The sequence below is a fragment of the Falco peregrinus genome, chromosome 15, assembly GCF_023634155.1.
Source record: "Falco peregrinus isolate bFalPer1 chromosome 15, bFalPer1.pri, whole genome shotgun sequence".
Classification (NCBI taxonomy): Eukaryota; Metazoa; Chordata; class Aves; order Falconiformes; family Falconidae; genus Falco; species Falco peregrinus.
Genome location: NC_073735.1, coordinates 4,826,711 through 4,853,840, shown reverse-complemented (window position 1 = coordinate 4,853,840; position 27,130 = coordinate 4,826,711). Strand labels below are relative to the sequence as shown.

The following is a 27,130-nucleotide window of genomic DNA, read 5'->3' as shown; positions in this document are numbered from 1 at the left end:
GGGGACAGGGTGGCCCGCAGCGTGGCTCACCTAATGGCCCCTTTCCACGTGATTTTGTTAGTTTTTCCTAAGAGAAAACATTACAAAAACCATTCCCTCACAAAAAAACCCTAAACAACCCAACCCCTCTACCTGGTAATTACTCACAAGGAGACTGTGGGAACCTGGATCACAGTGCTGATTTTTTTTTTTTCTTCTTTTTTTTCCCTTTTTTTTTTTTTTTCTTCTAACTGCCAGATTTATTTCCGTAACATGTAAGAACAACTCTTCTAAACAAAATGCTTAAAACAACAGCATTGCACAATAAAATAGGACCATAAGGTAGTGTAGGTAGTGTTATCGAAAACAGCCCCAGACAAGGCTACAAGATTAAAAGAAGCAAATAGCTAAAGACTAGTTAGCTACTAGAAGCAGGTTTTCTTTATGCTTTAAAAGCCCCGAAATAGCTGTGAAAATTTTGTTCCAAACAACCATCTAAGCTCCCTTTAACAGCTGTGTGCTAACTGCAGGACCTCCAGGTTTTTAATAAAACATTATATAGAGATTCGAAACGGGTAGAGAAGTTCTTTAACCACACGGAACAGGAATGGCCTTGGAACTTAATCAGTGACCATTTAAAAACTCCTAAATCTCAAGTATTGCTTGCAAGCCCTGTCTAATGAAATGGATGTGCTTTATTTATAAGGTGGGGTTGTACCGAGTCCTGGGAAGTCTGAGATGCTGCCTGGCTTCTTTTAAAATATGGAAAGCTTTTAAATACTTAGGACAACGTTATTAGCGTATTAGAGAGTGCACTGGCCTTCTGTCCCTACTGCTAACTGAATACGGTAGGAGCTACACTTGCGGTACGGGAGGCAATAGTAAGTCACAGCGCACAGACAGCACGTAACTATTCTGTGTGTGCCACAACGTCACAGGGCTCCCCTGGCCAACACGGAACTTACAGGTTACAGAAAGCTGTGTCCTGTAGACCTCCGGTTTAAGGTCAACAGGAGCATTCCATTCCCTGATCTAAGAGCTGCAGGATCTGGCCCAGGGCAAATAATAGCTGGTCATGCAGATAACTCGGCACTTACACAGTTATTCCCAGCTGGTAAGTTAGGCTCCAATTTACAAGCTGGACATAATGCTATAGAGATCTTTTTCTGATTTTTATAGTGGTTTTTTGTTTGGTGTTTTTTTCTTTTCTTTTTTTTTTTTTCCCCTTTTTTTTTTTTTTTTTTTTTTTGGTAGAGAGATGATACTGTCTGGCCAGCCACAATGTGGTATTAAATCATCTTGGACTGTAGATAGCCTAGCAGTAAAGAGGAATTGGCATGAGATGGGTGTGCTGTTCCCAACGGTGTGTGCACGGTTTGGTGTGTTTTTGTGTTCATTTCTTTTGGTACGAGAAATGCAAACCTGCCCTACTTGGCTTCCACAGCTGGCCTCTGCTTACAATAGAGAAATTGAAAGTAATTTGATTTCTTGTAGTCAGAAGCACCCTTGTTAAGCCATTTATAAAGCGTGTTGTATTTTGAACTTTGGCTTCAGAGCCTATTCCACAGGCTTGAAGTCACAACAGGCTCCCACCCGCTTCAAAGCGATTGAAGCGGCTCCGCTATGCCTAAGCAATAATTTTCAAGGGAGGGGCAGGACCTCTGCATTTATCAAGAAGAAAATACTTGGGAAGTTTCCCCCCCCGGCCTTTAGCCCACTCTTGCCGTGTAACCTCAGAGGGGGCAGAAGAGTGGTTCTCGCAAGGCATGTCACGGAGCCCCTTTCTTGGGAGCTAGCAGTGGGGAGGGCAGCTCGCTACACACGGGGCTCGCGGGGAAACAGCTGCATGCACAGTCCGTCGTGCACAGGACCGTGGAGGCGCGGTGAGGAAGCGGTGGTAACTGCCAGTGTCAAAATCCATGGAAGGAAAAGCTTTTCCTTCGCTCCCTGCCCCAACAGCATCTCTTTCAGCTCTGCCCGGCCTCTCTGGCAACGTCTGTGTGCCAACAGCCTGCCCTATCGTTCCAGTTGTCTCAAAACTACATGAAAAAGCTATATTTCTACTACATAAAAACAGTGAGTGGGAGGCTGGTCGGGGTGGGGCTGAAGGTGGGTTTGCTTTGCTCATCGGGGCAGGGGCGGGGGTATTTTTTTTTTTTCCGTCACTGAAAAAATAAAACAGTCCGCTGTCCAGCAGAGGCTGCTTAGACTCTATCCCTCCTTCCCCCCACGCCAGCTCACTCAACATGGACCTCTGTTTCAGGCCTCTGCAAACACAGCTCCGTCGGGAGGAAGGCTCCCTGGCCAAGGGCCGTGGCATAAGTTCTACTGTGCACATGGGTAAAACTGGGGGGCACAAACCCCCCTCCTCCAACATAGCCCCCTCTTTGGTGCTGAGGCATGGTATGGTAATCCTCCAAATTATCGTACTGGGACACCACAGTCATAGTGCTTTGGCGTTTCCCCAGGGTTTGGTATGGGTAGAGGAGGGCAGAGTCCCTCTCCATGGTTTCGGGGTGCTGCATTCTGAGGCTGTGGCTCCGTTCGGGCTTGGGCGGCGGTGCCATGGGCGAGGTGGCGTGCTCCTCTTCCTTATAGCAGTCTCTGGAGTGTTTCTCCACGGATGTGCTCGGTCTGGCTCGAGACCTCTCCAAGTCTGGCCTGTCCTCCGCCAGCCTCACCTCCTTGTGGTTCAGTCTCAGGGTCTCCTGGTTCGCCGGGATGTACTTGCTGCCCGAGTGTTGGTAACCGATGGGCTCCGAGGGCTCTGGGCCACCTTTGGGCCTGTAGTCGGGATAAGGGGGCCCGTTTTTGGATTCGGAAGGCTGCCTATGGCTTGCTTCCTGCTGCAAGTGCGGCCTGTGTTCGCTCGCGTTGCAGCCGGGCTCGTGCATCTTCCTGTTCCGGACGCTGCTCTGCTTCTGGGGGAGGGACGGCTTCTCCGACTGCCCGTTCCCGTAGGCGCCGTGGTAGTGGGCTCTGTCCAGCTCTGCCTCAGGGTGCTGCATGTAGTAACGCTCGTCCCCCTCGGGTGTAGCTGCTTTGGCTGGGTACCTCCCCTCCTTCCCTTCTGCCACGGTGAGGAGGCCAGTTTTCCCAGGATCTGATTTGCTGCGCAAGTGAATTACATCCAGTCCTCCCAGTTCCTCCTGCAGCAGTGGGGCCACGTTATCGTACTGGGACATCACTGGCCCTTTCACTTTCTGGCGCGTGCGGCTCTCCCGGCGAATAGACTGCATGCGGTACTTCTCCATGTCCTCGAGGTCCCACGACACATACATGTGCTTGATGTCCGGTGCAGGAGGCACGTCTCTGCTGACGAAGCTGTGCTCTTTGCCCGCGAGGTGGCCGATGAGGCCACCCCGAGGGTAGGCGGACAAGCTGGGGTAGCGGTACAGGCCTTTGCTCTGCAGCCGCGAGGCGTAGGATGCAAAGTCTCGGCTGGGCAGGGGGTGGAAGGGCCTGACCCGCACGGTGCTGTAGGGGTCCAGGTCATAAAAGCTCCCATCGGCAGTGGTGTAGTAAGAGGAGCCAGAAGAGCTGGAGTAAGGACTGTAGCGGTAATGTACCCGCCCGTTCTCAAAGTAAGGCTGCAGCTGAGTTACGTGGTAGTCGGAGTGGGGCTGATATGGCTTGTACTGGTAGAGGGGCCGCGGGCAGTACACCGGCTCATCGTCTGGAGGTACCTCGGTCCGTGAAATGGGAACGGAGCGGATAGCGGAGGCGGCGGGGGTGGGGACGTGCAGCGACTGAACCCTTCGGATAGTGGGGTAGGGTGGAGCGTCCTCGGCATAGCTGGTGTTACGCAGGCCCGTTGGGCTCACGGAGGACACAAACTCTGTCCGGCTGCGAGGCTTGGAGTGGAGAGCCGAGGTGCTCTTCCCTTGGTTCGTGTAGGTGTTGTAGCGGGTGCCCGCAGAAGTGGGTGTCTCTGACCGAGGAGGGAAGGCTTGGTGCTGGTCGGGCTTGCCATGGTAGGAGATGTGAGGAGGAACGCTCTCAGGCCTGTACTGATGGATGGAAGCCGGCTTGTGATGCAGGTAGCCGTCCGGCCCAGGGGGCTCAGGGATGCTCTCTGGCTTGGGGTGCGGCACGTACACAGACTGCAGGGAAGCGTGCTTGGGTGGGGGAGGCGGTGGTGGTGGCAGCAGGGCTTCCTCCACGGAGGAGGCCAGCATGGAGGAGGACAGGAAGGTGTGATAATTGGAGTTGTTGACGGTATCCGTGTTGTTTGAATGCATGGCGGCAGCAATTTTGCTCTCCAGTGTTCTCACAGGTGGGACAGGGGGTGTAAAGCTGTAGGAGGAGTGAGTAGGGACAGACTCGGACCGCAGGTGCAGTGGGGGAGCCCTCGTGGTCTCCCGAGGCTTCTCCAAATGGCTCTGGTGGCCCGCGGGCACAGAAGAAGAGCAGCGGGGTGGTAGAACTGCTTTCTGAGACAAAACCAGGCGTGGGCTCAGGTGGCTTTTCAGGTGCGGTTGTGCCCCATACCTGTAGGGAAGAAACCAGCAGAAGTTAGAGGCAAGTGTCTTTTTGCCCCTCCTATTCTGCAGGTAAAATATCACACATGGATTAGTTCAATTTTGGTTCTTCTGTGCCTGGTTTCTGCTTGCCGTGCAGAGCCACGGCTGCTCGCTGTAGACGAGATGTGAAGGCTCCCTTTCCCAGCAAGGGCAGCGCGGCGCCTCTGGGAGATTTCGGGACCCATCACAAAACGGGGCACTCTGCAAATGTCAAACTAGGGAGGAGGTGGCTGTCTCTATAGCAGCAGCTTAACGTTTTTACACAGCATCCACAGTGTTTTATGAGGTGGTCTGCTTATCAACATACTTCTCCTAATGAAAATGTACCTGGATTTAAGCTCCTCACACCCTGGTGAGCAGATCAAGTAGCGTAATACAGCAGAAATCCCTTCCTTAAGTGTGGCTACGGTGGTCGAGACAGCCTGCAGGTGTTTCATGGGTGGGTTGGATTTCTGAGTGAATGCTTCCATGTCTACCTGTCACACAAGGAACCTGACCTGCTTTATCAGAGAGGATGGTGGAAGAGAGTACTGTCAGCCTCAGTGAAGAGAGGATGCAAAAATCCTTACCCGTTTCTGAGCACTTCTAAACTAGCATTCCCTGTATCGGTCACCCCAGCAGACAACTAACTCCTTAAAACTTCCCCCTTTAAACCACGGGGAGCAGGTATACTGGGATGTTTCCCAACTTGCGTTCGCTTAGGAAACCGCGCCGATCTCCTGTAGGGCCGCGTCTGTGCGGTACACGGGTAATTCCCAGTAACCCGTGAATCCCCTGCCTCTTGCCACTGGGATTTGGAATGACTCTCCCAGCGCTCAGCCTCCTACAGTTACACATCAGCTGTGCTTGCAGTACGTGCGAGGCTGGGGGACGTGTCCACGTACCTGACTGGAACTACTCGATGCTTTGGCAGAGGCCGCTGGCACCTGTCCCATTGCTGACTGGTGATCCTGCCTCTGCGCTGGGGCAGGCTGGCTGGTGGCGGGGTGGGCGCTGCGCGGCTGTGACGGCGACGTCGGCCTGCGTCGTGGCTGGGCCCGCCGGCCCGTGGCTCGGCTCGGCTGCTGTAGTCGGGATGGTTGTTAAATACGGCATTGAGGCCGGGGTGCTTTTCTCCCCAGCGGTTACGGCAGGAGGAGACTGAAGTTTGTCATCAGCTGTGCAGACAGGGATGTGGTGCCTGTCCCCAGCCATGCATGCACGGAGGTGGGGCTTATCTACAGACAGGTCTGTTGTGGGTGGTTCCCAGTCAGGCAGTGCACCTGGAGTAGGGTGGGGGGGGGTGCTCCCAGTCCCCGGCATGGGAGGGGAAGTGATCTTTGTCCCCCAGTTTACCAGGATGGAAGCTGGACTGCTCCTGCTCTGCATCTCTGCTACCAGGCATGTCCCCAGGCATGCCAGTGTGGAGAGGTGGGGGGGTCCTGGTTTCCAGGTGCACCTGGTGGGTGGTTCTGCTCCCCAGGTGTGCTGCTACCTTGGAAATCCTGCTCTACTGGTGCACCGGTCTGGAAGTGGAGTCGGCTCTCGGGCAGACCAGTGTACAGGTGGAGCTTGTCTGGAGCACCAGCAGAGAGATGGAGCTTTTCTAGAGCTGTGCCAGCTTCAGTCTCTCCATAATTTGTGCTTTCAGAATGAGCATCTCCTGGCCTTTTCTGAGACTGAGCGGATGCTTGCTGTGCGGACTCGGCTAACGCTAGGGCTAGCATGCGCGCTGCATTTTTCGGAGGAGGAGGAGGGATAAGAGACACAGAACTGACGGGAACAGGATCCTGGGGGGAGTCGAGGGCAACTGCTCCTAATGGGGGGAAAATCGAGAGAGAGAGTGATTTTATGTTACCCAATAAGGAGAGTGACCTAACCTTAATGACTATTATAGAAAAATAGATGCTCTCCACACTTTCACAGTGGCAGTTCCTTCTGATGTGAAACACTCTATCTTCTGTCTCACATGCAAACGCTGCTCAATAGCACAGCAGTTCATCACAAAAAGGAAAAAAACACAAGAGATTGTCTAAAGGCTCCTCTTGCATTTCTAGAGAGGTAGGAAGTAGGCAGCAGAGAATGAGATACCCTTACACAATTTTGATCATAAGGTTTTAGGCGAAAAGGTCCCTCCTTCAAGTGTTGGCAGATTTTTTAATTTAAAAAAGAAAAGTCTTAGATGGTCTACTGGCTGAAATGATTTAGAAGAACATGCTATAGATTTTCACGTATGACAGGATGGGGAAAAAAAAAAAGGTGGTATACAAGGTATTATGGAAAATTATCCGAGATTTGTGTGATGTAGGGAGAAGGCAGAGGTTAAGACCTTACTGATCTGCACAGCCCTGCAAGACACTTGTGACCAGAACTGACGGGCAATCCCCTCTCCTAAAAGGCACGCAGAGGAGGACGTTTCTGAGAGCAGGTCCCCTTTGGAACTTAAAGAAAGAATGGAGGAAAATGCACTGTACCTGGCTGTGTGTGTCCAGTGGGTACAGTCTTATTCTGACTGCTTGACATTGGTCTCTCCCCTTCTTCTGGCAACTCTGGTTTGCCAGCAGCCACTAGCTGGGCATGCTGTAGCTCTTGGTGGGCTCCTTCCCCTGCTCCTGTTTCACTGTTTTTCAGGGGCAAGGACATCTGGGTGGGGGACCTGTTTGGGATTTCAGTGGTGCCAACCCCTTTGCTCCAGTTGGAAGCAGAGGAGTTTCGGGACGTGATGGGCACTCCTCCAATCGCTTCCGACATGCGGCTGGGCAGTGCGAAGGAGACGGGTTCCGACATAGTCAGCGGCGGCGACTTGATGGGCTTTCGCCCCATCTTGGGTGAGAAGGCGTGGGGTTTGCAGGCCTTCTCCTCGGTTGGGCTCAGGTCCAGAGTAAAGAAGGGACTCATCTTCTCTTGGAAAGGGGAGACTGGCTCAGAGCTCGTGGCACTGCCTGGGGTCTGGGACTGGCTGCCTGATTCTAAATCCTTCTTTAGCAGGCTTGGCTTCTCCTTATTTATGCCAACTGACTCCAGCAGGGAGGTACTGCTGTCCAGGCACTCGGACTCTGCTTGGGGAGGGCTGCACTGGAAAGACATTGGGTCAAAATCCAGGCTGGCGACTCCGATATCTGGTGGGCTCAGGTCAACATCTTCAGCAGACCGAGGAGAAATCAGGGCAGGAACGTGAATGAGCCCCTCGTCCCCATCACTGTCATTGTCGTGGGGAAGGTTGTCGTAAGAATTGCAGCGGTTCATGTTTCCTAAGAGCTCTCCGTTGAAGGAAGCAGACAACGCATCACTACTGGACCTAGGTCTTCTGGGTCGAAACAGTTTAGACTCCCCTAGGAACGAGTAGATACACGTGGGTTAGTGTCAAAATCTTCCTGTCTAGGGGGTGGTGGTTCAGTGCTGGGTTTAAAGTACCTTAAGGCAGTGCGCAAAACTCTCACCTGGTGAACTCTAAGCACAAAAGTATTGTAGTTAGCGGAAACGGTTTATTATGTTTGCTCAAACTCTTCTACAGCAGTTGTCAGGTCTGATTTAGTCTGAAACTAAGCCGCGTGCACAAGCAAAACTGGTTTAAGTGCGCTACAGACCTGAGGCTTTCTCAGAAAGCACGTTCCTTCCCGATGCTGGCTACACAAAAGCAAGGGGTTTGCTTTTTCTACCTTGGAAGGAAAACAAAGACAATGAAGAGCATTTCCATCTGTGCTGGACAGAAGTAAGCTGCTTCGTTAATTAGCAAGTCCAGCTTTTACTACTAGAGGGGTGAAAGACCTGCCCTGTTGAATGTCTGCAGGCAGTAATGTCAAACTGCCTTTTTGAATCCGCGCGTGTTACAAGTGCAGGCACAATTTTGTCTTACCATCAACAGCATGCAGAGAGGTAAGCGATTCTTCGCTTTTAGCTGAGCGAAGAGTCCCACTGTCTCCTCGTCCACCTAGGGGAATGCAAGCGAGACAGTGAAGAGCTGAGTTATAGAAATGGCTTGTTTTTGGTTAGGTGGTGGCAGGAAAAACACAAAGGGGTTTCTAGCAACAGTACGACTGTCCTGAGAGTACCAGCTGTGCTTTTTGTGTCTTGAGGTTGGGGTTTTTTGGTTTGGCTTTTACTGTAAAGCCCTTAAAGAAAACCTTTATCTGGTTCCACTGTTTTGGACTCCGTTGCTGTCCAGGACAGGTGCCGTCCTGTTTTGTGCGGGAGACTGGCCTGCAGAGGTCCCCTTCGACCCATGAGCCTATGCTACCAGGCAAGAGGCAATTACGAGAGAGTGAGCTGGCTTTTGATGCTCATTTTACAGACTGGGGAAATGTAACCAACCAAAACGGTAACTGCTGCAGATGACAGGTTGGGAGACAACTCCCCACATCCTCCTGCTACAGACTCTGTCTGGGTGTACCTGTGACAGTTGGTTGGCTCCTGCCAGCTAACAAAAACCCTTAAAAATGGCGAAGAAAGTAACATTTACACAACCTGTTTTACGAGCACTAAACAAGTACGACTTAAGTGCTCCAGGGAGACAGTCTTAAAGGGCATTCACATAATGTGTTGGTTATACTGAAGACTATGAGGGTTATAATTTGAAAATGGCACCAGTGAGAAGATGGGATAAAAGCCCTCACTGGCTCGTGTTTAGGGATGTGTGGTGTGCTTTACCGCAAAAAAACGTATTGTTGCCGTTTTAAAATTTGGAAAGAGACAGTAACCTATACAGGGGAAGGGCTGAGAAATCAGTCTACGTGCACTGGATGCGGCTACAAACGGTTGTTGGACACCTTCTCTAGTTACACTAGTACAGCTTTTGGGGTGAATGTGTTTGTGGACAAGTGCCTTTACCTAGTTTAAGTGTGCAGCTTTTGAGAACAGCAAAGGGATCCAGCACCATATTCTTATTTCACCAGAAGAATGTCAGAAGGAATTGCTGTCTTTCAAAAGCCACTCTGAGAAAAACGTTAGCGGTGTGTGCTCTAGCCTGTTTGGTTCTCGAGCTAATGTGAGAGTTTCAGGAAAGACAGCAGTTAACTGAAGGTGCTATGCATGGCTCGAACGCTAGAAGGAGGTAGAAGCACGCTGTAAACATGAATCCGGCACTGCCGACACCCCCAGGTTTTTGGAAGCTGGATTTGCACCCTTACCTGCCAGGGCTATGGCTTTCATTTCTGAGGGCTCACTGGGATTGCGCTGTAGTTTGCGTTTGGACACGGATGATGACTTTCCCAGGTTGAAGAAGGAACGCCAACTGCCAACTGGTGATTTCTTCATCTTGCTGGGCGGTCTTTTTCTGGAGTGAGAAAATAGAACAAATTATTGGAGGGGGAAGCTGGTTGTTATTAGCATTATCTGGCTTCTGCTGAAACAAGGCGTAGAAACTCTGTCTCTTCCAAATAGCTGGGGATGTCTTCATTCTTGTAGCTCAGCCCTGAAGTCTCGCTCGGTAAATTCCACCGAACTATGCAAAGCAGGTGCAATGCAGGTGAGCCAAGGCTCCGTACTTGTACTGTACAGCAGTAAGGGAGGGCTTTTATGTACCTGGCAGATGCACCAGTGCTCTGAGGAACTGCGCAGCCACAAAAGGTATTCAAAAGCATCTCTTGCTCATGCTGTAAAAATCACATTCACCTCCTCCCACTGCCAGATTTAATTCCTAGTGTCATCGAGTCTGTCCAACTGCTCCACTTCGAAGGGAACCTGGATTTGTTCCAGGCGCTTAAGTCCTGAAATCTGGAAAACCCCAATGTTTCCAGGTGTTCACCCTGTTGACATTTCTATGTACGTGACTAGTACAGGCATCTACATGCATCACACACAACATGGCTTTTTATACATTTAATGATAACCCTGCTAAAAAGGAGGGAGTGGCACTGAAGTCTGGTGGACTTAGCTCAGCCATATACCTGATGCAAGCTGAATCCTCACAGAGTCCAAAGCAGGTGGAAAATGGGCTACAGTACTTTACGTAGGACCAGTGTAAGTCAGTATCGGCAAGTTTTTGCTGTAATCTAAAAAACTAAATGCAGTTCTGACACGTGCTGGAAAGGAAACTTGTCTCTACCTTTCAGATGGGAAGTCTATGACCGTGTGGAATTTCCCCTGTAAAGCTGCAGGGCCTTCTCCCACTTCTATGTATTTGCTGTCTGCCACGATGGGAGAGTTGATCTGGGCTTGTGTCCGTGCCTGCGCCTCCTCCAGCGTGAGCAGCTTTGTGGAAGGAGAGGACACCAGCAGAGACTTGGGCCGTGATAAAGAACTGTGCCCTGTAAGGGAAAACCATGGGCAAGAGGGAGAATCAGAAAACAGCAGTACAGATCAAAGCTCTGGGTCTGTGTGTCTAGGGAGGTGCTGCGTTTTTCTAGGTCTTTGTTATCCCAGCCACTGAAAGATGTTGTCAAAATAGCCATTTTGTCAGAGGTATATTTACAACAAAAAGACCTACGTTCTCGTATTTGAGAGCAGCTTAGGGTACTAAAAAAGCAACAAACAAAAAAAAAAAAAAAGGAAGCAGGCAGGTTAGAAATCTTCACTGACATACTTTACTTATGCTTCATCTGCATGCAAAAGTCTGAATCGAGCCGTGTGTCCTGCCCTTGGTCTTTTTACAGCCTGTGCTTGTTTTTGGAGCTGAACATGTAAATCTTTGTAAAAGTAGTTGATGTTGCCTCCTGCCGTTAGGATCTGTTAAGTCAGCTTTGCTGTGCAGAGGAGGCTGCTACAGAGGAGCACGAGGAGCCTGCTGGAAGAGCAGCTGTCTTTTGTTTGCCATCGCTTACAGTGCGAGTATTTATATGATTATTCTCACATGAGTCAAGGGGTGAGGGGGAAGCATGTCCTCGCAGCAACTTCCTGGTTGGTTCCATTCCTACTGCTCTCCTTTCAGCATCACAGCTCTTGTGCAGAGTGCGCAGCGCCTGGTGCGTGTCAGCTGTAAACGCTATCCGGGGTGACGTCTGGGTTCCAGCTGTCTTTGCAATAGCCTTACCTGGGACGGCTTAAAGCAGGCGGGTACAGGTAACAAGGCACGCTCAGAAAGAGAGGCTCTTGGAAGCACGGAGGAGGATGCTGCCTTGCTGTGGCACAGTATTCCTGCACTTAGCTATGAAATAGCCTGACCCTGCTCCCTGCCAGTTTTGTGTCAAAGCACATTGAATGCGAATGACCAAGTCATTAAACAATTAGCTGAATTTACATGGCCCATTCTAAGCCTGGATAATCGTTTGGCTGGGATTCTTAGCACGCTTATCTTCCCCTGGCAGAGCTCAGCCTGCTGCGGGCTGTTACTGTTCAGCCAAGGTAACCTCTGGCTCCTGTTGACTTAAACTCGTCTTCCAGTAGGAAGAAAAGCTGGACTTGGAGGAACTGTGCTAGCCTAAGTAGAGGTAGGACTTGTTCAGAAGCAGGGAGCAGCAAATATACTGGAAAACCAGCTATCTGTACTCCACAGGTGGTGGGAACTAGAAGGGCAGGTTGTCAAAGCAGATGGTACACGCTTAATGCTGCTTAGGAGTAATAATAGCTCGTGGTATCCACGACTGGTTGATCTAACATGCAGAGTAAACTTTCTTCCTGGTGCAACTGTACTTGTTTTCTGAGGAACAGGTATACTTATGGTCTCAGAAGTCTGTCCTCTAGGTTACAGTAAAAACGTATTTTAAATGTCTCTGGGGAGGCTCAGATACCCATTAAGCACCTGCTACCTCTTTTGATCAAGGTAAAGCTAGTGGAGGAAGACACGCACCTGCTCCATCACGTATGACTGAGCTGAGTTTGGAACTGAAGAGGACGTCCACGTGGTTCAAGATGAATTCCACAACTACTGACTGGATTCGCACCTCCATGAAGGCAGCTGTTCCGCTGAAGCAGGCAGACTCTATCTGCTTTGATCTGAAGAAGAGGCAGATTAAACGCAACGCTAAAAGCCAGAACACCACGGGAAGGTGCGCTCCTTTGGGTAAGGCTTCAGCACGTGTTGAGCTATTGTGGCTGGGTTGCTCACGCAGATGAGACTTTAGGGGCAATTAAGAGATTCTCATCAGCGTCACACAAACGATCACACTGACTGTAGCGACTTAGATCCAGATTTTGAGTTCAGGTTTGAGTCTTACCGAAATGGCAAGAGGAACGCTGGGTCGAGGAGGAGGAGGAGTGTGTGGCAGACCTGGATTGAGGTAAGCGCGCTGCACACACAAAGTGGGGAGCTCTTTTGCCAGCCCATTTCCAGTACTGTGAATGGTGGCAGTTTAATGCAGTGTCATTGTACAGAGCTCACGGTGGCCTTCTAATGTGATCTTTCCCTCTAGCAGTGAATATCTCCAACTGATCCTGCTCAGCAAGTACCCCAATATTCACAGAAGCAAACTCAAACAAGAGATCGCTTGACTGCTCATGGGTGAAGTGCTAGAAAGGAGAAAAGGGCTTATACCCTCATTAACTGCACACAGGGGAGCCTGTGACTCGGGTTTCTCAGGTTGGTAACAAAGAAGTCCAGAAATCAATACGATACAGGCCAGGGTGAGGTTTTTCTCCTTTTAAATCACACCATTAATTTCTAACTGTCCTATTACGCACATTCAAAACAAATTTTAGGCGACGGATTTATCCAAGACCATTTCCATGTTTGAATTTTTGCAGCCAAAAGCTGTCACATGAGCCTCTAAAGACATCCGCTATGGGAAACTGGTGATGCCGCTGACTCAATTTTCCTGGATTATCAAGGGCACGCTAGTCTCATCTACTGAGGAGAGGGGAAATTATCATCTAGAGAAGAGGGGGAAGCCTTCCTTGCCACTACTGAACTGCTGTCAGTGGAACTGCATTGCAGTGAGACAATAATACCAGGGTGCCGCAGATAACAGCGCGGGGCTATTTCACACCACAATTCAGGAGCTTGTCAGCTGGCCTCAAGCTCCTGCTTAGGAGGGCTCCTCATTAGGAATTTTACAGCAGGAGAAGAGCACATTGGATGGGAGAAAGGAAGATTGCGTTCTCAGCTGCTGAAAGTTACGATTTTCTGGAGAACAGGTTCTGACTGTTTTTTATAAATGTAAAAACTTATCTTGTATTAAAATGGGAGGGGGGAAAAAAGTACCTTAGGAGGTTTGGAGCCCAGACGATTGCTAAGTTTTTAGTGTGCATATTTGTGATGGAGCAGTAATCAGCCAGACGAGCTAAGTGTCTCATTAGGAACTCCAGTGTCCTGGAAAACAGGAGATAGGCAAATGTTCAGCACCAATGAGCAAAGCCATGCTGCAATTTACAAAACAAACCCCAGTTCATTATTTTCTTTTGGTTTGACAGCTCACAGAAAAAGATGTTGAACTGTGTACGCTAAGACTGATGGTAAAGTTGCCTTTAGCAAATATAATCACTCTGGGGTGGAGTGAGGACTCAACAAGACGAAGGTCAAAGCATCTGCACACTCAGTCCAAGGGCTGGATCCAGCAAACACTGAGGTGGATGGGAATAATCTAAATGCCACCAGCACTGGATCCAGAAGCAGAGTGCCTGGGAAATTAATCTCTTGCCTACTTTACTGTAACACCGTGCAGCAGAAACACACCCTTTGTGCTATACACGACAGCACGGCAGTGCTTGTTAGACCGAAGAGGGGAAGGATGTTAACCCTGGTAAGGGGGGAGTATTTATTTAGACACCCCAGGAATCAGCAAATTGTATCCATGTTCTACTTAGGAAATTAATGGCTAGGGGTTTCTAATGGCTAGAAGTTTACGAGGGTAAACTTCAGAGGCTTCTGTTCACAATTAAAAAAAAAAGTAGTTTTCTACGTTGCACAGTGTTGTACACCCCTGAGGAAGAGGGAGCACAATGTGGTAACGCTGTATCCTCCTCAGGGCTATTGCCTGGCAGCAGCCCTGGCTGTGTCCGCCTCACTGCGTACCCTTTTCTCGCCGGGGGAGGGGACAGGGGTGTGTTTTGGGGCTCAAAATTCCACAGGTGGGCAAGGCCTGAAGTTTCCAGATGGAAACTAAATGGACACCTGCACTGCCCTGCTCCAGCTTACACCATCAAAGGCCAGTTACCTGCAGGGAACCTCTCGTCACAGAGTAGCTGAAAAATAAAGTGTGTTTTCCTTTTCCAAGGAATCCTCAGGAAAGGGGGAGTGCAACAGTCCTGTCCATCTACATCGTTTTGCATCCAGGTATCTCCCACATCCCCTCTTTGGTCTAAGACTAAGACATATGCGGGCATCACAATCTCCAAGTTAAACACGTTTGTTTGCCCCCCAAAATAAGAGTGATTTTGTGGAAAAGGTGGAATGCACCAGCAAAAAGTAAATGAAGGAGATAGATACAGTTCATTTTTGAGAAGGCCTTGCCCCCTTAAACAAAATATTACAATTAGTTAATACAAATCACCAGCTATTACACTGATTAATACTATTTAAATAGCAAGTAAGTAGCACACACTAGTTAACCATTATCATTAGTTAAGACTAATGGCTACACTCTAAGTTATTGATATTCAAATAATGTATATTATAATTAGTTATTTATACCACTCAGATATAGCATTGCAATTGTCCAGGTAATCACCAGCCATGATTACAATAAAATATTTATTAGCACAGGTTTTTATAAATAGTTACCAATATCCAGACGACCATCCTCATGTTTTACAACTGGCCAGCTATACACCACTCGGGACACAGCATCACAACTGGTCCAGCTCATTACAATACTTATTGATATTTAATAACTTTCAACGTGCATTGTAATTAGCTATTTATACCAACTGCAAAACATAATTGGTAAGGACTACTTACCATACATCATGATGATACTCAGTTATTAATGCTATTTAAAGAATTATTATAGTGCAGTATTACATTTAGTTATTAATACCAATCACCATACGTTTTGGTCTAATGCCTTTTTACTGTACCCTGCCGGAATTTTTAATAGTAAAGGCCATTAATGTGGTGTTATACGTGGTCAAGACTCATTGCCATATATCATAAATTAGTATTAATAACGAATTAATTTGAATATATTATTATACTTGGTGATTTTTAAGCACCATATTATAATCAGTTATTCTACTAGAGCACTGTTACAATTTGCTAGTTACTATTATTGCTGGGCTGTGTGTGTGGAATTGGAGACAAAATGCACTTGACCAAATTATACTGAAGGGCTGACCCAACTTTTTTGCTACATTTCACTTTTTAAAATTGTTATTCCTATTTTGCCCCACCCTGCTCCGCAATAAAACTATTTTCTTAGTGGTATCAGCCACTTCTGACCTAACGAGCTTACATTTGCCTCCTATGCATAGTTTCCAAGGAAGTCAAATAGGACTATGCAAAGTTTATAGTGTTTGTCTGGTAAGGAGCTAATTAAAATATAAATCAACTTTATATAGCCACATCAACATTATATAGCCATAAGCCATTTTAATATCCAGAGGCACAGTGCGGCTGCCTTGAGAGGGAAAACTGGAATCAGATCATTTCACTCCTGAAACGCTATCAATAATAAACTGCTGAGCCAGAACCAGAGGAAAGGCTGCACTGACCTGTAGTGGGGAGGGGGCAGCTGCTGGATGACATCATGGATTTTAACCAGCCGTTCTTCGTCTGTAGCAGCAGAAACAGCATCCTGGAACAAGGCAGGGAGGGGTTTAGCTGCAAATAAGACTAAATACCTGCCACAGCATCTTGAACCACATGGCCAATGTACTGTTCTTCAGTAGTGAGGTGTGTTGTGTTGCTCATCTCTATCTTCTGAGCGGTGCCTGTCTCTTGGGGACACACCGGCACACAGATAACGTGAGAAAGGCCAAATAAATCAAGATCTGGGCTGCTTTACCACTTAATTGTACAGAGCTATTCCTTGCAGAGGGCGTTCAGCTCCAAGCAACATTTGCTTCTCACCCCACTCCCATTAGAAATCACTGGGGAATGGCAAATGATCAGGGAATTCTTCCAAAGCATTGTTAGCGTCCCAGTCACCTTCTGCTGGGGCCCCAGCAGCAGTATGGCGTGGCCCGGGGGGCAAAGGCATGCGCGGGGAAACAGAAAAGTGACCTGGGGCCCCAGAAGGGCAGGATGCTACCAGCAGTGGGAATGTGGTGTGCGGGTAGCTGGATTGGGCTGGATTGCCGTTAGGCTGGTAATTTTGGAAACAGGCGCTTCTGATCTCTCTAAAAACCCCAACTCAAGCAGAAGTCAGACAAAGAAAGGTGCGTGGATGCCAGGTTCAGCTTGCTGCGCGATCCTTTTCAGTATTTCTCTGTTCAAACCACATCGATGAAGTCGATGAAGTGGAAAGTGAAAGGCATTGCCTTGTACTTACTGAGAACTTCTCGTAGAGTTGATAGGTCAGCAGAGGGTTCGGGAGTTCACGGAAGTACAGTTTGCAGAGGGAGCCCACGCAGTGAATGTCTTGGATGTAAATATCCTTTGTCAAGTCAGGAATCTGCTCGGAGTCAAACTCGTGGCTGGAAATGAGAACAGAAAAATGGGCAAAGGGCTCTGAAAAGGAGGAATGAAAACAAAACCCAACATAAATTACAGTCAAGAAAAGCAAGGGTTTTGTGATTTACAGGAAAAAAATAAAATACTTAAGTCACCAAAGCCACATGGCCTATGTTTGTGGTGCTGCTAGAGTGGATTTTTCAAAAAAATACTTTTTTTTTTTCTTTCTTTCTAATAAGGCATTTTCAGTTAGATTTACAACCAATTGGCTACTCTGCTATGCCTTTTGCTGCGACAGGGCTTTTCACAAAGTCTCCGCAGAATATCTTCCAGGAGCACGAGGGCAATCTGAATACTGAACTCCCAAAGGCGGTGACTGGGAGCTGCCTGGAGGAGGACTGCCCGCAGGTCTGAAGGAAAGCTGCTGGGCTCCTTTGCATTTCACAGGCCTGGAAACTGAAATACGATAAAGCAATGCCGAACGGCAGCGCCATCGGCAGCTGCTGCACATGGAAACTAGCGCGCCCAGAAATTCCTTGGGGACAGGCTGGTGAGCTGAGCATGCCTCTGCTACAGGGTGGAGAGAGCCAGGAACCACATGAAGAAGATCCCTGAGCGTTCTCTTGGTTTTCAGAGCGAGAAAAACCAAAATCACAAACATTTATGACAGAAAGGCTGAGCTTCGAAGGCCAAGGGCTGGCTCGCTGCTAGAATATGTGCATGGAAAGTGCTGTTTTATATTAGCAGGGCAGAGCTGCAGGGACCAGCATGGTGAGTCAGGCCATGGGGAGCGGCAAGAACCTGGCTGCTCTAGCCAAAGCTCAGTTTCCCTACAAGGGGCTTGAAGCCCTAAACCAAACCTGTTTATCGTTGACACAGGGGGTTGTCCTGTCTCCACTAGGACCACAACAACGCCGGGGGCTCGGTGGCAACATCCCTGGCCTCTCCCCCTGGCCAAGGCAGGCGATTCGTAACACAGAACTTCAAGCATGCCTTCAGCACAGCTCAAACGCTGAGCTCGCCGCTCTCTGCCTACAGAACAGCACCAGTTCGTACCCGTGTCCGAGGCGCCAGGCGTGTCCGTAACTGCAGTGGTCAGCCACATATCCCTGAGAGCAGGAAGGGACTCCCTCCCTCCCTGAGACACAAAGCCTGCCTGAGGGAAGCCAGTCACAGAGCAGACAAGGTCTCTACTTTTTCAGATGAGAGGGTGAACACTCCACCCCAGTTCCTCATCCCAAAAGCAGCACAGAAGGAAATAAAGGTTTCCCTTTCCCCCAGCGGATGGACTGCCCGTAGCTGAAACCCTCGGTGTTCAGTGTGTACCGCTCCCACAGGCACGTTCTGACTCATCACTTACTCAGATCTGGGAGAGAAACTTGCTTCCTGCACTTGGTTCCACAGAAGAAGGGAGACCAGGCAAAGACATCAACCCACCCCACACAAACACACTCAGCCTTGGCTGAAATTCGCTGGCTGTATCCTGCCCTACTCTGGTACTCCAGTATATTTTCCTAAGAATAAATCTCGCGACTTGTCAGAGACGTACCCCCACAAATGCAGAATATGGGGTGAAGGAAGGGAAGCCCTGCTACACTTAGCCTTTCTTCTCTCTGCACTGGCAGCTTTGAGACCTACAAGTCACTTCTTTTGACCCCAAAGGAAGATGCTGTTAGTAGAAGAATACAACTTCACAACCTCTCAATAAAAGCCAGAGCCAGAATCCAGGGATAACCAGACCAATCCAACACTCACTCAGTTTTGCCTACCAGCCAAAGAAAGGCGGCTAGGGCACTGCTAAAAGCCAACCTCTGTCCCATGTAAATCTCCCACGTGGAATAAATTCTTTAACTTTCTCTCCAACCAAAAAGCCCTTTAAATCCGGGAGATCCAGAAACTTCTATGTGAAACTTAAGAACAGTGACTCATTTATAAGGATACTGCAGCTCTAGCTTTGAAATAAGCCTAATGATCTGTTTATATAGCTGGAAACTACAGCAATGCAACATGTCCTACATTAACCAAACACTTATGAAAACCTGTAGTGATTTAGATGAAGAGGGACAGTGTCTACAAGTTATGCCGTGCTCTCCCCCCCCCTTCCTTTTGCTTTGGAACATCTCAGAGAACTGAAAAATAGGCTGTCACTTCATCCTCTGAACTGTAAGAGGGAATTACGCCATCGAAGTTTTAGAAAACCATTTTTAAAGCACATTTGGAAAACAGCGAAGGAGAAAATGGTCTTGGCAACACAAAGGGCAAAAATGGACTAGGGCAGCGATTAGAAAGATGGTCCCAGCACAAGTCATAATAGGGAATTAAAGGGATGTGACTGAAGCAAGGGCAAACATTTTATTCAGCCAAGACTGCTGTGGGCAACAGCTACAATCAGAGTCTTTGGAGCCTGCATATCAAAGCCTCGGGAGCAGATTTTTAAAATGGAACTCGCTGTGATGAGAAACAGGATTAAGCTGAACCAGAATAAGCCCATCCCTATGAGGGTTTGTACAGTAACTATACCGGCTCAAACCCGTCCAAAGAGCTTGGGAATAGCTGCTATGAAAAGGATATCCTTCACAGGGAAAATACCCCTTCGCTGCCTCTGTAAGGCCGTGGGCCTAGGATCAACATGGGAATTAGTCACATCCCACCAGGCTCTCTCAGTCCCTTCACAACAGAAAAATGTGTACCATCTGACGGGAGCGAAACCAGCCTCACAAAAGGGTGAAGGCCATTACTGCGAGGAGAACAGCTCCTAACACACACCTAGCCTTTCCCAGCACGGCGATGCCCCCGTCAAGAACCACGCTTCGCGCGTTACCGATTAATTGCTAATATGCCAGGAGTCCAAAGCAGCGAGAAGGAAATATCAGCTGCTCAAAAGGGCTGCAGGAGCAAGAGAAAACAGGAACAAAACGTGACAGCACAGTGTCACCATGATCCCAGAGCCTGCCGATACCCCATCCTGAAGGAAGACTTCCTGCAAAATGAAGTCTACTGAACAACGCTGTGTCACTCCAGAACGGTGACAAACCCCACGTGCTGCCCATTGAATACAGACGGCAACACATGCATCGGAGCTGCTGGAGCGGTCTGCCCCGCTGCAGGCTCCTGCAAACCCAGCCGCTGAACCTCGCGCGCGCTTTCGCTCGTCCCCTGCAAACAGGTCAGCCAGACGCGGCGCCCTTACCGTAGTTTCTGGATGTTGGACGCAATCCCAGACAGACGATATATTCCATCCACAATGCCATGTTTCTCAATGAATTCAGTGCAGCTCTTGAGGACCTGGGGGACTAAAGAACAAGTGTTGTCAGTTAGTTGAACATGTTATTAAAGTCCTAGTTCAGGTTGTGGTCTTGTCAGATGCCATAAACTAAGCCCAGCTGGAATACTGCTGCAGTTCTTCCTTAGCGGAGAAGGCCTGTAAGAAATTTAACTTTAGGAGTTGGTGTGGGAACTGGTCAGAGATGTTCTTTGCTTTAAAGAAATGCCAGAATATGAATCAGGTTGAAAAAAGGAAATTCTGGTCAAGCAGAGACAGTGCAGGTGCCATCACAACTCCCACAAGAACTGTGGTGTTAAATTCCATTCCAGAAGAGCTACAAAATTGAGTAAATACTCTCTTTGGCCAAAGACGCCCTTTGTTTTCAAATCTATACAAGGATTAACCTATACTGCTTGGTTTAAGCAAATATAAACATTAAGGGGACGCTACTTTCCGCACCAGGGCCAGGAGAAATTTTACAACTCAATGTCTACCGGAGCGTGACTGGATTTAGATAGCTACAGGACATAACCACACTCACAGAAACTGCAGACAGACCGGGGTACGACAGAATGGAAAAAGTAAGCCCAGAGGATATAATTAGGTGTCAAGTTAATATTCAAGCTGCTTCACCAACCGATTCCTTCCAGTTGACTTCCCAGCCTCATGCAGCATCCACTGCCGGAGCTATCTGTCCATCCTTGTAAGCTTAAGGAGGAAAAATTACTTTTATAAAAGGGAGATAAAACTGCCCTGAACAGAGAAAGCAAATTAGGATTGAGCTCTTGTGAGCATCAGCAATTCCTCACGGAAAAAATGCAGATCCTTGTGGATTCTCCTGTGAGCCACCTTTTTGCTACAGCTCCTATGATGATCTAGATTTATTCTTACATTAGATGCCAGGTCTGATCCATTTGCCATGCGACACAGATTCTGAATAGGTCATGTGGCAAATCCCCTTATATCAAGCAGCAAATGCCATCTGCCAGTCAGTTCTCCTAAGTGCTACTCAACTTAGCTGCTCTGTGCTTTCCCCTCCCCAGCTGCTTCACCGATTTTTTGCTGGCTTGCAGCAAATGTTTGCACGAAAAAGATTCATTTTAAATGGTTCCCTGGAAATCAGCAGGTGCATCCTGGGCTAAGGGCACATCTGCTCCGTGCTCGAGCACAGGACAGAACAAAACCTGTAAATCCACGTGGCACGTCAAGCACACAGGCTCAGCTATAGCAGATGATGCCCTGGATCTGCGATACTCGAAGATACCAAGAGATGGCCAAAACGAAGCCAGTCAGACTGTGGTGCTACATCAGCAGGCATTTACAGCATCTCGCACCGTCTTCCAAAGCAAGGTGCACGCTTGGGGGCATGCAGAGCCCTTGTACGTTAAGCAATGACATAGGAAGAGCCTCGGGAACCACATGCTGCTTTTTTAGGGGAAGGAAAACCAGCAGAGGTGATCGCCGCCTGCTCTCCCCTGTGGGTGCAGTGGACATTTCAACTGCCATTAAACCAGCCAGAAAACATTGGCAGAAGGAAACGTCAGCATCCGCTCTGACGCCAAAGGCACCTCTCGCAGCCCTGCAAGCTCAGAGCAGCACCGCAACTGCTGGCATTAGGAACCAGCCAGGCACACACTGAGGCATCTGAGCCAGGATAAGCAACAACTTCTCACCGCTGAGTGAATACACATTTGGAGAGCATGTTGGCAAAATGTGCATCAGTCATCCGCAACACCGTCAGCTAAATGTCTGAGAACAGAGCAGGTGGAACAGATGGCCCTAAGCCGTTTCAAAAAACATTTTTGGAGGACAACACACCCCTTTACACAAAAAGATTCAACACCTCTCCAAGAAGAAAGTTTTTGGGGCTGCAAGCAGACAGGGAAGGGGTTTATACCATACTCAAGCAGTCGCCAAAAGGGGCTAAAATGTTTTGCGCTGCGGTACAGTGTTAGAAGTGTGACCCAGGTGTAAACTGGTGTAGAAAAGCAGAGAGATGGGACAGAGAGATGGGAACAGCACTGTCCACTGCAGCACAGGGCTTTCGATGCTGACACAGCTAGCAGTGCCTTCTCTTCTGTGAGGAAAGAGTGCCCTAGGCTGCAAGACACGCTGGACTCATGCTCATTCTGGTTTCACTGAGAACCAAGCAAGACTATGTGAGGTGCCCACGTGCATGCCTCTCCCCACCACCACCCATTACAATAGGTGGGAGGTCACAAATCTCACTGGGGAACTGAACGAGGACACTAGGCTCAGCGGTGCATTAGCAGCACTTCCTTCTGCCAACTGCCCGACTGCGAGAGTCGCAAAGGATGGGGTAAAAGGAGTTTACCCGAGTCTTAGAAGCGTTGTGGCATGATCTAACGCTTAGCTGCAAAATCCCAAATACTGTAATGGTTCATACTGGAATCTCAGTAGGGGTCCCCTTGAAATTAGTAGTACCTGTTGCAATAAATAAATAAGCAAATAAATAAACAGCACATTCCCTGCCTGCCCAACTCCTACCAGGGAGGTGGGTACCTTCTGAGAAGGGCGATGCACATGCCGCTGGGGAGCCTGCGCAGACAGCTCGCCTGTTCATCCACATACCACGAACGCAGCTAGGACACCCGCCTGCGCTTCCTAATTGAAGGGCTGTGCCACAGGGAGCGAGCGCCGCGTGTTGCCGAGGCCTTATCCTTCTGGGGTTTATCTAGCTGTGTAAACAAACAGCATGGTAAGAATGGTATTTACGTACCAGTTGGGCTGAGCAGCAACCTGTTGTGAGAATGTGAATCGGGTCAAGGGAGAACAGGGGGAAGGCGAGGTATGCAGCACCAACAACACGCTTCCTGAAGTACTTGGTTGTCATGGAAGGTCCTGGGCACAGTCAGAATAATTAACATACACTGAAAAATTCTAGCAGGCTTGTTCTATGCGCTTCCTAATCTGGTTACCAGGACGATCTGTTCTTTAAGCTAAATATATCATGCCAGCACCACAGATATTTTGGGGGAATTCTGCACGGTTGGAAAAGTGACTGAAATTCAGGCAGGGCTATAATTATCCTTGAAGGCCCTTTGCTGGAATGGTGACTTGGTTCTTTTGATTTTTGAATGAAGATGAACTTGATAATTACATACGTGTTTAACCTCCCTCTGCCCTTTGAATCCCATGCCCGGTAGCTAAGTATACATTTATATACATATGTATATACACACGTATGGGGGGAACAGTGTCTACTATCACCAGAATGAAAAGGCAGGATGACAGCACAAGCTAAGACTTAATTTTGTGAACGTGAAGTGTGCCAAGACCGTCACCTACGGTGGCTTTTGACATCACATTGTGACTTTCTCTGTCTATTGCATAGATCCCTTCCCCGCTGCAGAGGTGAACTCCTCAGGGTCCAGGTCCTGGTTTTGGCTTCTGCATCCCAACCCAATTACCAGATTTGAGTCAGAAAGGTACCTCAGCTGCATCACAGCAGGAAACTGATGGGAGGTTTCTTCTCGTAGGATGTAGTAGCATCTACGCCAGAATTCTATTAATGTTACAGTTAATTACTGAAGTTTCCTGCAATTACTGACAACCAGACTCGATGACACATGTGGTTTTATTAGCAGCCATAAAGGTACACCTAGCTCAGCACCCCTTTCTGACAACTGCCATGAGCAGGCCACTTTGGGAAGGGCACAAGGAGGGAACAAGCCCAGGGTAACACACAGTGTATTCCTCCAGCCCCAACAACCCTCTGCTCAGGAAACCTCTGTGCCCAGAACGTTTATTAAACCCGTCACACAGCCCTTTCCAGTTCCACATTCCCAGGCAAGTTACAAAAATGTACTAACACTCACTGTTGGGTTTATTCCTTTCCTGAGCAATACGGCCTTCAACCACTGGCTCCAGATAATCTCTTTGCAATGAAGTCAGCCTGCTAAAATCCCCTGGCAGGTGCTATATTTGAACACCCACCTCTTCACGGGAATCTAAGCACTGTACACGTCTCCTGTTCCAAAAATCAATCACCTTCCCTCATTCCCCCCCTCCCTTCGCTGTCTCAAGTAACAGGTAGTTCCAGGAAACACAGCGCAAAAGGCTGGAAATGTGGGCGCATCAACAAAGGAGACCCTAGCATATTTCATCACCGTAGCAGCTGAAGGAATTTATTCAACTCATTCCTGAGCATCTCTCAGCTGGTTTGAAAGGTTTATTGCATCTCCTAGGGCTCGTTAACTGGTTAATTCTTTGCCATTAAAAGGAAGCAGAAGTTTTATGGTTTTCATTCCAAAGCACATTTTGATTCATCTTGAAATTAGGCACATTTCCTTTCCTATCATCTTGGTTTTATTTTTTCCTTTTTAATCTTTTGTAATGTTCCCTCCCCGGGTTTTGGGAGGCTTACTTTTTTTTATTATTATTATTATTATTTTCTTAGTATGTTACTGGAATCAGAACTATTTGTTCAGCCTGGGGAACGAGGCCTCCCATCAAGCTCCCCTCTAGCAGTGTCGTTTTCACAATATTACAGCAATAAGGTGAACTGTCACGCAAGCCAGGCCTTTTGGCTGGTTAATGGACCGGCGCACGCTGCAATGCAGCTGCTCAGCTGAATTCCACACATAGCAAACAACCGTGGAAAGCTAAACCTGCAGCCCTGCAGGACCAAGGGAAACAAAACAGAACATCCTGAGCGCCACTCCGAACTGCCTAAGCAAAGGTGATAACCATGGCTATCAAGTACATGTAACGATACTTAGGGACCAGACCAAAACAGAACCAAGCAAAGCAACGTAACAGAAGCTTAAGGGCTATGTTTTGAGCCACAAGAATAGAACTTGAAACAGTCACCCACAAGATGACATTTAGGCTGAGGCAGATCACTCTTTAATTGTCCAGGCTGCACTAAGCAGTGAGGAAGGAAGGGCACATGCAGAGGATAAAGCGCCCCGAGAACACCCAGTACAACAAAAAAGGTGCGAACTGCATCACGAATGTGTCCCCTTCTTGAAATTTTGTGCCTAGCTGAGGCTCCGACAACTTCTAGACAGCTGAAATTAGTCAAATAAATCCCGTCTCCCTTGCCATATTAATGCATGGTTACGTAAAAACCTAACAATTAATATCCTCACCTGAAGAAATACAGTTGCTTTTACCCCAATCATTCTTCCTATTTTTAGCTCCATTTCGCAAAAACTCATCCAAGTATTTAATTAAAAAAAAAAACAAACAACAAACTAAAACCAGTAAAAAACCCTGTAATAATTCAGACTAACTTCTACCGGGAACCTCTTTTCAAAGTACTCATTTCTGAAACTCCTTCCTCCACCTGGCAGTGACAGTTACACAGGAGGTGTAAACCAGCATGGGACAGAGGGGTTAAAGATTTCCTTCTTATCGTTCTGTAGGAAACTCCCCGCCACCCAGCCAGTCACCTGCACGTGTCATTTTCCAATCATGCAGACCCCACCATCCCCTGCACGTTCATAAAAAGACTCAAACGTTAAGAGATTCTCTTCTAAGGACTTTTATCTCACTCCTAAATCCACATCCTCACATTCAAATCACCAGGAGTGAGAAAGAAGCCCAAGGCCAACCAAACAGCAAGCTTCCTTCCAGATGCTGTCTTCCCGATTTCCAAGTGACCCACATTAAATTTATTTATGCTGTTGATGAGTTGCATAAAGCCCGAGCCTGCTATCACAAGCTGCACTATTTCCTGGTAACATGCAACGTTTTTATCTGAAGTGTGACTTTTGCACTTGGGAAAGTGCAATAATGGAAGAGGGGCCATAAACCACGAGTTGGTTCCCAGAGCAGATACCACGCAGCGCCCGGCTGTGGGATCGGCCTCTGGCACCGGACTCTGCTTTTTAAGACTGGACTTTTTTGTTACGGCAGCTTATGCGTGAACTGTGTGAAAACAAAGTGCAAAGTTCAAGCCTGAGAAACATAAATTCCACTGTGTTGCATCAGGCTAGGAAGGTAGATAACCACGTTTTTCAAGCCCTGTGAGACCAGCCACATTCTCAATGTTGTGGGTATGTCTGCACTAGGGCACTTTGGCACTCCAGGACTGCAAGTGGTACCTCCTACACCGGTACCACAGGCTGGAGCCTCTGCAGAATACATCCATCTCCTGGGCTCTACCCACCTAATTCTCGGGGGATGGCTTTGTTTTTAATACAAAATACTCACAAACGGAATAAAGATACTCCTAATGCATTCATATTTGGACTGTGTGCTAGTGCTTTCTGTTTAGATCAGTCACACTTACAACTTTTACAGAAAGTTGAGCAGGGGGAAAAAAGCATCCCCCTTGTTAAGAGTGGAGGGATAAGAGCATGAGCAATTCCTGTATGGACTGCAACATTTTTTCTCATGTTTGTTCCCCCTACAGCTGTAGTGTTTCGAAATGCAAATTAATTTTCAACTCCCTGCTGTCCTCTGGGTCACTCAGGCACAAAGAATTTCTCTTCTCACAGCTGCAGGCAGGGTAAAAAAGAAGGGGAGAGAAGAAATGTCTCTTTTCTTAACTGCAAGCTTGTATCGCCTGCTCAGTGATCCCCTTCTGCAAGTACTTTCCCCAAACAAGTAATTCTCCACGGGGACCCCATGTACCTCTTTGTAATGCTAACCCCGTACCCCATAATCTTGAGTTCCAGCTATTCAGAGGGCAGATGGTGAAGCAATAACAGTGCCTGTTATGTTTGGAAATTTGCCCAAAATAGCTCAAAACTATTGGCCTTTGAAAGTATCAACTTGTGCTCAACTAGTTTGTGTCAAAGAGAACGCATCTGCACGAAGCAGAATATTCTCTGCTCATCTGCAATTTGGGTCCACTATCACTCTTTTTTTGAGGCCGCTGGATCCGTCTTTTATGTTACACGAGACTGTGTGTGCAGAGGCACATACTACCAGGTCAGGAGAAACATTTAGGTGCCTAAAACACGCAGGCTTTTCACCATTTACAGAAATGCA

At 48.1% G+C, this 27,130-nt stretch overlaps 1 protein-coding gene and 1 long non-coding RNA gene across 2 annotated transcripts in view; one reads left to right on the top strand and one right to left on the bottom strand.

The window, feature by feature from the left end:
• Positions 1-208: 208 nt before the first annotated feature.
• ARHGAP32 (Rho GTPase activating protein 32) overlaps positions 209-27,130 on the bottom strand; it is a 185,765-nt gene continuing 158,843 nt past the window's right edge. The window contains 15 exon segments of the mRNA XM_013298904.3: positions 209-4,394; positions 4,396-4,470; positions 5,387-5,488; positions 5,490-5,787; positions 5,789-5,919; positions 5,921-6,297; positions 6,956-7,813; positions 8,338-8,412; positions 9,608-9,753; positions 10,525-10,726; positions 12,205-12,350; positions 13,555-13,662; positions 16,002-16,084; positions 16,781-16,925; positions 20,093-20,195. Coding sequence (XP_013154358.3) covers positions 2,217-4,394; positions 4,396-4,470; positions 5,387-5,488; positions 5,490-5,787; positions 5,789-5,919; positions 5,921-6,297; positions 6,956-7,813; positions 8,338-8,412; positions 9,608-9,753; positions 10,525-10,726; positions 12,205-12,350; positions 13,555-13,662; positions 16,002-16,084; positions 16,781-16,925; positions 20,093-20,195 — 5,027 coding nt within the window. The 3' untranslated portion in view covers positions 209-2,216.
• Positions 12,362-15,972, top strand: LOC129785730 (uncharacterized). The gene is made up of 3 exons (XR_008749900.1): positions 12,362-12,634; positions 12,767-12,933; positions 13,764-15,972. It is a non-coding gene; the product is annotated as an uncharacterized LOC129785730 (long non-coding RNA).